The 13,203-nt window shown below is 50.7% G+C and overlaps 1 protein-coding gene across 1 annotated transcript; it reads left to right on the top strand.

Moving 5' to 3' along the window:
• Nucleotides 1-1,938: 1,938 nt before the first annotated feature.
• LOC142910196 (protein Wnt-5b-like) lies at nucleotides 1,939-12,930 on the top strand. Its single transcript, XM_076059883.1, has 7 exons — nucleotides 1,939-2,107; nucleotides 3,080-3,188; nucleotides 4,643-4,881; nucleotides 5,646-5,977; nucleotides 6,949-7,065; nucleotides 8,327-8,636; nucleotides 12,298-12,930. Exons 2-7 carry the CDS (start codon nucleotides 3,103-3,105, stop codon nucleotides 12,390-12,392), a joined length of 1,179 nt encoding a protein of 392 aa, XP_075915998.1. The 5' UTR covers nucleotides 1,939-2,107; nucleotides 3,080-3,102; the 3' UTR covers nucleotides 12,393-12,930.
• The last annotated feature ends 273 nt before the right edge of the window (nucleotides 12,931-13,203 follow it).

Below are 13,203 nucleotides of genomic sequence, written 5' to 3'. Positions count from 1 at the left end.
CAACCAGTAAGGGTTGTCACATGAACAGAACGTGGCCGATTCGTCACTAGCACAGCACGAATGTGTAGTGTAGTGTATAGTGTAGTGTATATTAGTGTATAGTGTAGTGTATAGGGTAGTGTATATTAGTTTATAGTGTAGTGTATATTAGTGTATAGTGTAGTGTATAGTGTAGTGTATAGTAGTGTATAGTGTAGTGTATATTAGTGCATAGTGTAGTGTATAGTAGTGTATAGTGTAGTGTATAGTGTAGTGTATATTAGTGTATAGTGTAGTGTATAGTAGTGTATAGTGTAGTGTATAGTGTAGTGTATAGTGTAGTGTATAATAGTGCAGTGTATAGTGTAGTGTATAGTAGTGTATATTAGTGTATAGTGTAGTGTATATTAGTGTATAGTGTAGTGTATAGTGTAGTGTATAGTAGTGTATAGTGTAGTGTATTGTGTAGTGTACATTAGTGTATAGTGTCGTGTATGTCAGTGTATAGTGCAGTGTATAGTGTAGTGTATAGTAGTGTATAGTGTAGTGTATAGTGTAGTGTATATTAGTGCATAGTGTAGTGTATAGTGTAGTGTATAGTGTAGTGTATAGTGTAGTGTATATTGGTGTATAGTAGTGTATAGTAGTGTATAGTGTAGTGTATAGTAGTGTATAGTGTAGTGTATATTAGTGTATAGTGTAGTGTATAGTGTAGTGTATAGTGTAGTGTATAGTGTAGTGTATAGTGTAGTATACTAGTACAGAACACCGGTTGTGTGTTGGACAGCCAAGCCACGACATTAACAAACTGAGTACCATGACGTTTCGCCATTAATCACAACGAGCTTCAGGTGACAGCTAGCCAGCTCTCCAACACACAACCGGCGTGCTGTACCAGTGACGAATTGGCCACGTTCTGTTTACGTGACAACCCTCACTGGTTGGCTGTCTCGGGTGGCGGCGGGTTCAACAACACAACATTTACACATTTACGCGATCTGACCCCAAAAAACCTCCGTTATTGATTAATTTGTTAACACATTCGCGGGCTTCCGTTGACTTCTGTTCTTCACCGTATGGCTCTGCCTTGAATAACTCACCCACGAGCGAGGAGGGCCTTTGACAGACCGCGCGGTGTTGTACGGTAGAGCGTAGTGACCCGTGAGAGTGCAGCGATCACTCAACATAGACGTTGGACTTCTTTCGCGCCGTACGTGGCAATCCAAACAATTCCTTACATGGGAAAAAAACCAATGAATAACGATTGAATGATTACCAATCTATTATATAATTACAATACCCGCTCCGCCTCAAATCACCACACCAGACTGGGTTAAATGATGACGTCACCCTGCTGCTGCTCTATTTAAGACCGGGAGCAAGTGGAGAGGGCTTCACCATTCTGGCAAATCGCCCGTTGATACTGAATGTAATTACCAGCGAAACGTCGTACTACTCAAAAAATGTAAATGATGTTGATTCACTCTTCAACACACCGATTGGCTAAAGCAGTGAACTATTTGTCTTTTTTAAACGTGACACTTTTTTTACTGTTTGGCCGTGTCGGGTGGTGGAGAGTTAAAACACATTAAATAACACGATCTAACCCAAAAACCTTGATTGTGAATAATATTGGTCGCGAAAGCCTACGTGTTAAACTCAACATAAATAATATGTCGAGAAAACCACGTTTACGCATCTGCGTGAACGTGGACACAACGTTGCGGACATAACCCACCCCCCAAGTCTATCACTGTGGCAGTCAGAGTGATGGCGTTGGGGGCAGGGTGTCTCTTGATTGATGAGGAGCGAGGGACGCACGTGGGGAGGGGGGCAGGGCTTTGTGGAAAGTGGCTGCAGGTGTGTGTGGGATGAGATCATCTCGGGAGCACGTGGACTCGTGATGAGCACGCCGTGATGACTAATTTGACAAACAACAAGATCTATAAAAGGGCCCTCCGCTGACACTGCGGGGGTGTGGATTCCACTGCCTGCCTGCCCGCCTACCTGCCCGCCTGCCTGCCTGCCTACCCGCCTGCCTGCCTGCCCCACCTGCCTGCCCTGCCTTCCTGCCTGCCAGCCTACCTACCTGCCTGCCAGGCTGTGTACCTGCCTGTGCACCTGCCAGGTGAGACTGCCGACGACGGGGAAACTCGTCCACGGCCCGTGGAGCACGTCCCGAAGTGTCGCACCGTTTGCAATCGGAATGGCGCCACATTGCGGGCGAGTTTTTTTTCGTCTTCACGCGAAAGGATTTCGCTCCTTAGCCGCTTCGCCCCGAAGGGAGCGAGCGAGTGGTCAAACTTCCGGCCTTAAAAATATAAATCTGATGAACGTAGGTGGAGTCAATTCTTGACCCGATTTCAGTTCCCTCGCTCACGGCCAACGCCAGTGACGATTATCTGAACCGGTCCTGGGCCTCCCCTAGGTATACTCGGCCTCAAATGAGCACACCTGGTGCGATGGGTAGACCTCGCCACAGGGGAGACAAATGCGGCCGAGCGTGGCGCCGCTACTCGCTAACGGTACTTGCCTCGACGGTCTAAGGCTTGCACGGGGGACCTTTGTCTTTGTGTGTGCGTGTGCAAGTGTTTCACGGTGGGGAGCATGAAACTCCCCGGCCCATCGCGCTCTTCAGACGATACCGGGGAGACTCATCATCCTCACATGCCCTCACCCCCCTCCACCAGCAGCCACGCTCCATTGAGACTACCGTAGTTTCAAGCATGTAACCCGCAGAAATTCAGATAGCCCGCACCTCCATATACCCCGCATGCATTCATAGATTTAACGTCGTTACCGCAGCTTAATTCCATCGTACCCACCAGAGTGACGGCAGTCGAGTTGGTCACGATCACTGTGGCTAGGAGATGTTAACTCCCTCGCCTGGTACGCAAGCGGTCGTGGGTTCGATCCCGCGTACCACGCGAGGTAATGAACATCTCCCAGCCACCATGGTGGTGATGATGATGATGATGAGCGAGACGTGAAAACTCAAAACATACGGCAGCGGGCATCGTCAGGGTCGAACCCACGACCTCTTGTGTACCAGGCGAGGGAGTTAACATCGTCACCACCGGGCCGCTTCTCTTCTGCGCAGCGCCGCTGACCACGAGGATTTCGATGGATCCCCTGCGACGTGTGGACTGGTTCCCGCTGGGGCTCTGCGCCTTGGCACAGCTGTGGGCAGTCGCCAGCGCCTCCTTGTGGTGACCGCAAGCTGCCGCCACTGCCGCTGTCTTCGTCCTCACTGCTGCGATGAGAGCTCACAAGTTTCGACGTCGATTTGAGCAACCTTCTTACCTTGCCTCTATTTTGCACACTCAATACGGTTGTTGTACGGGATTTTTTTTATCGTGTGCGTGTATATACATCACATATACAGTATCTAGCGCGGTATATTGGGGCACCATGGTGGCTAGGAGATGTTGACGACCTCGGCTGTTATGCAGGAGGTCGTGGGTTCAATCGCGACCTTGACACATGCCGTATATTTGGAGTTGCTATATTTTCCCCGTGGTCGTCTTAAGAATTTTTATTCCGGGGTCCTCCGATTATTCCCTCCACATTTAGAAGCACGCGTTGAGAGTGTTTGCCTACTGCTGTAAGTGTCAGCGTGATGATCGCCAGGTCGCCGCTGAGGAAAGAGTCACTTGGCTCGGCCGGGGTCTTGCGCGCTAAAAGACAATCGCTTGTTTCCCATCCTGCGCCCATGTAGCGTCCTCCTCCGGCGAGCGGCACGCACACGCACAGTCGGAGACGATGCAGTCGCAGGAGGCACCGTCTCTTATTTCCGTTACACCAACTCCGGCCTCTCTCTCTCGACCACGCTGCCGTACAGCCGCGGCCCAGACACGACCCTGAACCGCGTTGCGTCGACCGAGACGACCAACCGCTGTCCGGCCGCACAATTACCGGTGAAGGCGACAATGAGAAGAAGAGTCCATTCCCAGTACCGGCAGCCCGGAGCGCTCTCACCGCTGCTTTTATATTGCCCCTGGCCCCTGGCCTGGCCTGGCCCCGCCCCTGGCCCTGCCCTGGCCCCGCCCCTGGCCCCACCTCCCTTCTCAAACCAACCAGAGGGTTCCAGGGGCCTCCCTCCCTGTGAGGTCTTCCGTGACCCTTGCCCCGGTTCCTCCGCCCTGCCGGCACGCAGCGGCCGTGTGTAGACTCTCGACGGCGTGAGTGCACTCGCTGTCCACAGCAGTTGCCGCCGCTGGACAGCGGTCGGCGCTGTGTCACTACACAACTTCAGAGAAGAATAACTCGTGTGTGTGTGTGTACATCGTGTAATATTCAAATTTACAAACCTGTAGAAATTCCACAGATATTTGCTCTATTTAACTTTTTATCATGTAGCACTTTTTCAGGAGAGGCCTGGCTATCGCACTTTATAGCTCAAGCAAGTGGCCGATATCATCATCACGTGCTGATTTATAGCAGCAGCCAAATCACTCCAAACGCGTAGAGACGTTGATTCTAAACCAGAGGGACCTGGAGATGAATCCACGCAACCACGGGGAGAGACATGCAAACTCAAAACGTACATGCAGCAGCAGGCATTTTTTAAGGGGTTTGGGATCGAACCCACAACTGCCTGCGTACCAGGCGAGGTAGTCAACATCCCCCGGCCACCGTGACTTCCGCCCCCATCCCTCTGCAGGTCGCTCGCACTGTGGGCCCCCAACTTTGACCCCTCCGAGTATCGACCGCTGTGCATTTGGGTGCCGGGGCTGTCTCCCGCACAGCGCAGAATATGCCTGCGGCACCGGGACCACGTGGCGCACGTGGCCGAGGGCGTCCACCTGGCGCTGTCCGAGTGCCGGCACCAGTTCCAGGGCAAACGGTGGAACTGCACCGTGCCTGGCGCGGAGGACGCACTGGACCTCGTGGCCGAGTCGGGTAAGGGGTCAGAGCGAGCCCGCCACATCCACTCGCACCTAAGGTGCCCGACCGCTTCCCCGAGACACGCACACAGAAGCTTTTTTTGGGGGGGAAAGGGGGGGGGGTCGCCCACCTCCCACCCCTACGCGACTCTGCTTCGGAGTTCCCGCGTTCCTCCTCCAGGGGTTTCCCCCTCCCCTACACGACTCTGCTTCGCAGAGTTCCCGTCCTCGGGCAGCGGGAGATGTCCGCGGGCGGCCCAAGCGGCCGCCCCGTTATCCCGATGGCAACCGCCTTCGCTCTGGGCCAGTGCCAGGCTGCGGCTCGCTCGCTTCACTGCTCCTGACGCTCCTGGCACGCCTCTTGGGGGTCCCGGACGTCCCACCGGCCCTAGTTCGCTCCCCAGGTCGGCCGCTGTAAAAGCAGCGATCGTAATACCCGTCACCTGATCGTTTCCCTGTCCCGAGATCTATTCCGCGGAGTTGGAGACGGCGCTCGGCTCCTACCCGCGGCGACGATCCCCCTGGTCCCCACTCGTGTCGGTCCTTGAGGGTGGGAGCTCTCCCCAGCCGCTCGTGCTGCTGCCGCTTCTGAGCTGCGCGCCCCCACGCCGCCGATTCGGGGGCTCTCCTTTCGCAGGGCCGCGGAGCCCATTGTTCGGTCCCCGGGCAAATCCCGTGAGAGGGGTCTGTCTCTAAATAGGCGACGTTTTCCCTACCACCTGCTTGGCGTGTTCTCCCCCAAAACCCCTTCCCACACCGGTCTGGCCGCACCGTCTCCAGCTGACGGGGCGGGCTTCACGCACGACGCCCCCCTGGGAGTCTCCCCAGGCTCGCGCGAGGCCGCGTTCGTCTCCGCCGTCACCGCTGCCGGAGTGGCCCACGCGGTGGCGCGCGCCTGCCGCCAGGGGGCCCTGCAGGGTGCTTGCTCCTGGGTCGTTCCCCACGCCATGAAGCTACCGCCGGATGCTCGGCGGGGCGGCTCCGGAGACGACGTCGAATACGGATACCAATTCGCCAAGTGGTTCGTGGATGCGGGCGATCACAATTGTGGCAGCGGGCAAGGAGGGGAGTCTTTGGCGATGAATTTGCACAACAACGAGGCCGGCCGGCTGGTGAGTGGGTGAACGGGTGGGTTGTGCATGTGTGTGTATTGTCATTAAAAAAACAAATGTAATGGAAAAAAGTTATTTTATGCGATCAATGCAAATTAGGTTCGGCTTTGTCGGCTCGGGTTGTATTACCAATCGTGATTGATGCAATGATTCTCGCTTTAACTTTCACCGGTTATATTCTTGGTTCTTTCGGTGAAGTCATGTAGAAGGGAAACAATAAAATAATAAAAAAATAAAAATATGAACATTAAAATTCTCACGACGTTTCGACTGCAACACAAACAATCATCATCAAAATTTGAAGAAAAAAACACAACTTTTTTCAAATTTTCTTGCGTGGTTTTCACACCTGATGATTGCTTGTGTTGCAGTCGAAACATCGTGAGAATTGAATTGGCTTATATATTTATTTATTATTTCATTTTTCCCTTCTACGTGACTTTACCGAAAGAACCAAGAATATGAATCCCTGCAATCACGAAAGCTTTAAATCAAAATTTTACCGGTTTATGTTTCAAGTACAATAACGTCTGGTCGCAGGATACAGTTCTTACATTTAAGATTATTGTTATGCATGAATCTTGATTTGAAGCTTTCGCGACTGCAGGAATCCACACCCCTTTGGGTTCTTTCGGTAAAGTCATCACGGAGGTAGAAAAAATAAAACGTCCACGCTGCTTTGATCGCAACACCACAAAGCGGTCGTCTTTAGGGCGAAAAAGCATACCCCAGCAGTTGAACTGCTGGAGCAGCGAGAGAGCCGTTACACACAGCAAGAGGTGATGTTTGTGGCGAAGGGCACGCTGGGTCTGAGCTGGAAAGGAATTCCATCCCCGGACGCAGGCACAGGTGCCGTCGTGACGTCACCGCCACTTGTTAGCGAACGGCGGTTGGTAGTGGCGATTATGATGGTGGCGGTGAGTGTGGTGGTGGTGGTGACGATGATGACGGTGGTGGTGGTGGTGCTGCAGGCGGTGTACAATCTGGCGTACATGGGCTGCAAGTGCCACGTGTTATTTGGCACCTGCATGCTGAAAATCTGCTGGCAGCAGCTCGCCGACTTTCGCAGCGTTGGGAACTTTCTAAAGGTGAGCTCACGGCTGCAGGTGATGAGACTGCACCCAGAGGAGGTGAGTGTGGGGTGGGAGTGACGAGGATGAAGCCTTCTAGATTTGAAGTTTCATGACCGCAAGGATCTTTCGGTAAAGTCACGGAGGTAAAGAAAATAAAAAATAAAAATATTTAAAAAATCACGACGTTTTGATTGCAACACAAGCAATCGTCATCAGGTGTGACAACCACAGCAAGAAATTTTGCTGAAGTGGGAAAGAAGCCGGAGTCAAGGGGTTTATACTGGGCATGGTGGGGGTGGGGGAACCATCACGTCACCATACATAGCAGGCGTTACCAAAAAGATTTCCAAAATCTTAAAAACAAGCACAAGATCCAGGTCCGATTCAGTACAGTACACAATCCCTGATCTAATCCCATCTGTGAAGGATGTCATTCCTGACATGCAATACCCTGGAGTTTACAAACTGAGTTGCATTTGTTTCGATTGTTACATTGGGGAAATGAAATGTCATGTCTCAGACCGTATCCGCGAGATTTGAAATACGGCAGGACTAAATTTTCCGCCGTGGCTGATCACTGCTACAACGCCGTGGGCTCCCATGATATTGTTTTCTCCGAGACCAAAGTGCTCTGCAAGCCGTCTGGCTACCATCAAAGATTTGTTCATGAAGCCATCCAGATATACAAACACAGACATAACTTCAACCCAGAGGACAGATACAAACTGAGCAATCATTAAAATGTGTTATTAACCAAGTAAAATTGAACAGTTCATAGTTGTTCCCTCTTATTTACCGGATACTAGTTTATTTTACAGAGTTAATTACATCGTCAGCGCTTGGCAGTGCGGCTATTTTGTTGCGAGTGCCACCATCCGTGTTGGCGGCAATCGTTGTAGATGCGTGGCTCTCTCCCCACTGGCCCCTCTTCCCGCACCTACAGCCCCGCCCACTCCCCCCCCCCTACCATGGCCAGTATAAACCCCTTGACTCCGGTTTCTCTCCCACTTCAGTAAAATGTTCTTGCTGTGGTTGTCACACCTGATGATGATTGCTTGTGTTGCAATCGAAACGTCGTGATTACATTTTTTTATCTTTTATTTTCTTTACCTACGTGACTTTACCGAAAGAACCAAGAGTGAGGATGAATCCATAGGAGGGTTACAGACGGGGGTGGGGGGTGGGGGAGGGGGGGGTCCCTCACAGCTAAGGGAGCTCCCCGCATTCACTCAACAACCACCACATCCCCTGATGACGACGATTATGGTTGCCGCAGGAAAAGTACGACAGAAGTTCCGCCGTGCAGCTGGTAAGCCACAACGGTGGGGGCAGTGCCGGAGGCGCCAACGGCGGCAGGGGCGGCGCCGCCCGCTGGCCCCGCCAGCGTCTGGAGGCGGTGAACGAGCGGTTGACGGCGCCCACGGCGAGCGACCTGGTTCACGTGAACGCCAGCCCGGAGTATTGCGAGCGCGACGAGACTCACGGCGTCCCCGGCACGGTGGGGCCGCAGTACAGCATCACCTCGGAGGGGGCCACCGAGGGACGCTCCGTCACGTGCTGTGACAGAGGATACGACACCTCTCAAGGTGCACACCTCACCCCACCCACCCCCCCTCCCCTCCCCGAAAATAAACTAAAACTATTCATTAAAAAGCGGCAACTATTTCATATTACATAAAATCCGTGATCTAATCCCATCTGTGAAGGATGTCATTCCTGACCTGCAATGCCCTGGAGTCTACAAACGAAGTTGCACATGTGGTGATTGTTACGTTGGGTAAACGAAACATCACGTCTCTGACCAGATCCGCGAGCACAAGGCAGATCTGAAACGCTCCAAACATACAACAGCGGTCATTGTCAGAGTTGGGATTGAACCCACGACCCCTGCATATCAGGCGAGATAGTTAACATCTACTAGCCACCGTGATGATGATGAGACGCAGACTCCAAATATGCAGCAGCAGGGGCAGGCATCGAACCCACAACCTCTGCTGTCTCTCTCTACATGTGTGTCACATTTCAGTGAAAGGACATTTTCGGAATTTTTCTAATCTGGTATCGAGCAAAAATGTACAACTCAAACGTAGCAGCATTTATTGTTGAAATTACGGACGGCCGAAACACGGAATTGGGAGCCCGCGATCTGAAACGGAGTCAGCCATTTTGATTCCGCTCAGCCACTCGGCTTTCCACAAATAAACCACGGTAAAAAAAATGATCTCGTCCAGGAGCGTGAACCGTTGGAACAAACTCCGGTCATCTTGGTAGCAACGGCTTTTTGGCTCGGCCATCGAACAAAGGCGGTGGTCACTGCATCATTGCGCAGCGCTCTCGGATGTGCTTCTGTGGCCGTCTGGAATGCTCTTCCGATATTAGAAGGCGCTTAGATTTAAAGCTCTTCTTTAGAAGCACTTTTAGTGTTTGCCCTTCCCCCGCACCTCCTGAGCATGGTTAGCTACGTACGGTGTGAAGAAGTTCAGCACGCACACTATACACTGCAATGCACGACTACACATCACACACTATACCAGTGGTTCTTAACCTTGTTGGAGGTACCAAACCCCACCAGTTTCATATGCGCATTCACCGAACCCCTCTTTAGTGAAAAATAAAATGTGATTTTTTTCAAATTCAAGACATAGATATATTTTTTACTGGTACACAAAATGAGCCGTGCATGAACATTACCTTGTTCAAAGAATAAAACCAACACAATGCATAAACTCACAACAAATTACATACCTGGAAATCAATGTGACTTCTGCTGTTGCCTTTGAGAGATCAGTTCAGATATGCGTGGCTTCACCTTGGCAAGTGCCACTCTCATGTCATTTTCACAGCAAAGTCTGTTCCTTTTCTTCGTTTTTATGTCCAGCATCCTCGAAAAGGATTGCTCACAAAGATATGTTGTAACAAATGGTATAAAAAATCCAGGGCTTTCTTAGCAATAACTGGATACTTGTTCATTTGTCGACACCAAAACGTTGAGAGCGTTGTTGTTCTGAAGAGTTGCTGTTGAACCTGGCTCTGCTGAATTTCAATGATTTCGTCGAGGAATTCATCATTGACATCTGCTGTTTCAACAGCAAACGTGAACGGCTGTCTCACCCATGCTGGATATGACCCTCTTGTAGGGAAATATCCGTCGAGAGACTTTGCAAGCTCATCTAAGTGCGTGGCAATTGTTTGCTTCAGTTCCGTGGATACAGAAATATCTCCGATTCCAGACACATCTTCGATCTTACTTGCACAGTCGTCCAGAAGCGGGAAGTTTGCGAAGTTATTGTTCTCTGTTCGTCGTTTCCATAACGGTAGCTTTTTTTGAAAAGCCTTCAGGTGTTCTTCCGCTTCCATGATATTGACTCCACCACCCTGCATCTGCTGATTGAGATGATTGAGAGCTGCGAATATATCAGCCATGTACGCTAAAATGAGAATGAACTCAGGATTTTTGAAGCAATCTGCATGGCAGTGTTGGTGCTCTTGCAAAAACAGGGCTAATTCCACACGCATGGCAAAAACACGATTCAGCACCTGTCCCCGGGATAACCACCGAATATTAGAATGGAGCAGAAGTACCTCAAATTCAGAGCCCATTTCTTTACACAGCTCACTGAAGATGCGGTGCCTCAGAGCACTTTTTCGCACATAGTTCACACATTCCACCACAGTTTTTAATACTTCTGCCATTTTTGGAGGTAAGTTTTTTGTTGCCAACGCATGCCTGTGCAGAATACAATGCGTCACAATGATGTGTGGTGCATCGGCCTTTACTAGCGCACCAAAACCAGACTTTCTTCCCAGCATGACTGGAGCTCCGTCCGTACAAACTGCAGAAACCATATCCCATGAAAGATTGTTGTCTCTGAAGAAGTCATCCACAAGCTTCTTCACATCGGCTGCCTTCGTTGTTGTTGTAAGAGGCTTACAAAATAAAAACTCTTCTTTTATCATGTCGTCTTTCACATAGCGTACAAAAACAGCAAGCTGGCTTAGATCAGAAACGTCTGTGGTTTCGTCGAGTTGAAGGCTGAATTTTGCCGGGCTTGAAATCAGATCCGCGACTACTTGAGCCAAGATGTCTTTACTCATGTCTTCTATTCTGTCACTGATGGTGTCATTTGAAAGGGGAATTTGGGATAATTTACCTTCGGCCGCTGTTCCGAGTATCAGATTCGCCATCTTTAATGCAGCTGGTTTCACAAGTGTTTCACCAATGGTGTGTGGCTTGCCCTGCTTTGCGATCAGGTAAGCAACTTCGTACGATGCTGTCAGGATCGGTTTGTTAACAGGTACAAATCCAAGAGCAGGCAGAGAGGCCCTTTCATCGAATCTGGCTCTCTTCACCCTGAATTCAGCAAGTGTTGTGTTCTTGTATTCCCCGTCTCCATGCAGCTTCAAGAAGTGTTCCTTTAGTTTTGCCGGTGCAAGACTAGAGTTGCTCAACTTGGCGTTGCAAATCATGCAGATAGGACGCTCACTCCCATCACGTTCCGTGATACATGAGAATCCATGTTGTACATATTCGTCCGACCACTTTTCTTCTTTTGCCCGACATAGTTAGTATGGATAAAATATTAAAGAAATCACACGACGTACGACAACAACAGTCACATGTTGACTACTGAGTACGCACTAAATTCCCCGCAGCGCTGATTGGCCAAGCAGTGTAGCATGATCATCTGCAGCCAGTGATGGCCAAGCGGGCCGTGTGTGTCATCACAAATTTACACAATAATTCAAGTGTGTCCGGACCTCCGTGGCGGGGGCTCTGCCGAACCCCTGAGATCGACTCACCGAACCCCTGGGGTTCGATCGAACCCAGGTTAAGAACCACTGCACTATACACTACGCTGCATGCTACACTATACAACTATACACCAATCTACACTATTCTACACTACTGTAATGTCCCTCGGAAAACTTGCCTTTGTTCTTTTTTTTATTAGGGCGCATCGTGCAGATAACATACTTTCATATCCTACGGTACTTCGCTATGACCAGCATATACAGCGCTTGGGCTAGGATAGAAACAAATACTTGGGCTAGGATAGAAACAAAAACTTGGGCTAGGACAGCCACCCAAGCAATGCCGGCACGGAGACGGCGGCGTCAACGGCGATCGCAAGATTGCGATGAAAAAAATCTCGCGGTCAAAAAAAAATATCTCGCGGTCAAAACGACGACGCTTCTCGCGTTCGTTTCGCACTCTCGCCCCGTGCTGTTCCCCCCCCCCCCCCCCAGTCACGGTGGAGAAGCAATGCGGATGCAAGGAACAACTCCACTGGAACGTCGATTGCGAGCTGTGCCCATGGACCGATCAATTCTTGTGCAAGTAGCCTCAAGCCGCAGCCTAGGGGTGGCCTCGGCTGAAATCGGACTCCATCTGGTTTCAGCCCCAGGTCCTGCGGGTGTTTGGTGACCCCCACGAAGTTTGTTTGGGGCACCACGGCATCCAGCATGCCCATCGCTACGAGCCGCGTCACACTATACATTACACTACTACAAACGCTACACGTTGATACGCTACACTTCACTACCCTACTATACACTTGTCAACATCCGCACATGGTGAATTTCCACAATGCAGAAGCACCGTTGTTTTTGACCGTCACCACTTGAATGCGGTTAGTGACTAAGTGGCCTTGTTGTTCCTTTTAACTCCGTTCTTGTTAACGCCGCGTTTTGCCAAATGTTAAAAACATTCACTCGGCACACTGAGGGTTCACAGTGCGGTTCGGTGACCCCTACAAAGTTGTTTAGGGAGCCGCCCCTGCAGCATCCGTCATACCCTTCACTGAGCCGCGTTGCACTGTATACACTTCACGCTACACTTGTAGACAACCTTGCCTATAAAAGTAATTTTCTGTGTGTCTATCTGTGTGTGTGGACGTCGGGGATGCGTTCCTGAGTATCGAAACGGCGTTATACCGAAGCGATTGATAGTGTGATGGTGGTGGTGGTAGTGGTAGTAGTAGTAAGTGGTGATGGTGGTAGTAGGTGGTGGTGGTGGAGGCGAAGGGGCTGAGAGGCGATGGATAACGAGAGAGGACGAACGGTGATGCTGTCAGCGACGTGAGTGTGGGGGTTGAGGCGACGCAAATCGGGTGGCGAGGTTAATAAAGTGACCACCTAATTTGCGAAGCGACG

This window comes from Petromyzon marinus, unplaced genomic scaffold (genome assembly GCF_048934315.1).
Source record: "Petromyzon marinus isolate PM22_M1 ecotype Great Lakes invasive population unplaced genomic scaffold, UKy_Petmar_22M1.pri1.0 PM_G_Scaffold_14, whole genome shotgun sequence".
NCBI classification, from domain to species: domain Eukaryota; kingdom Metazoa; phylum Chordata; class Hyperoartia; order Petromyzontiformes; family Petromyzontidae; genus Petromyzon; species Petromyzon marinus.
Note: the sequence above shows the minus strand (reverse complement) of the source record. Positions and strands in the feature narration are given on the sequence as shown.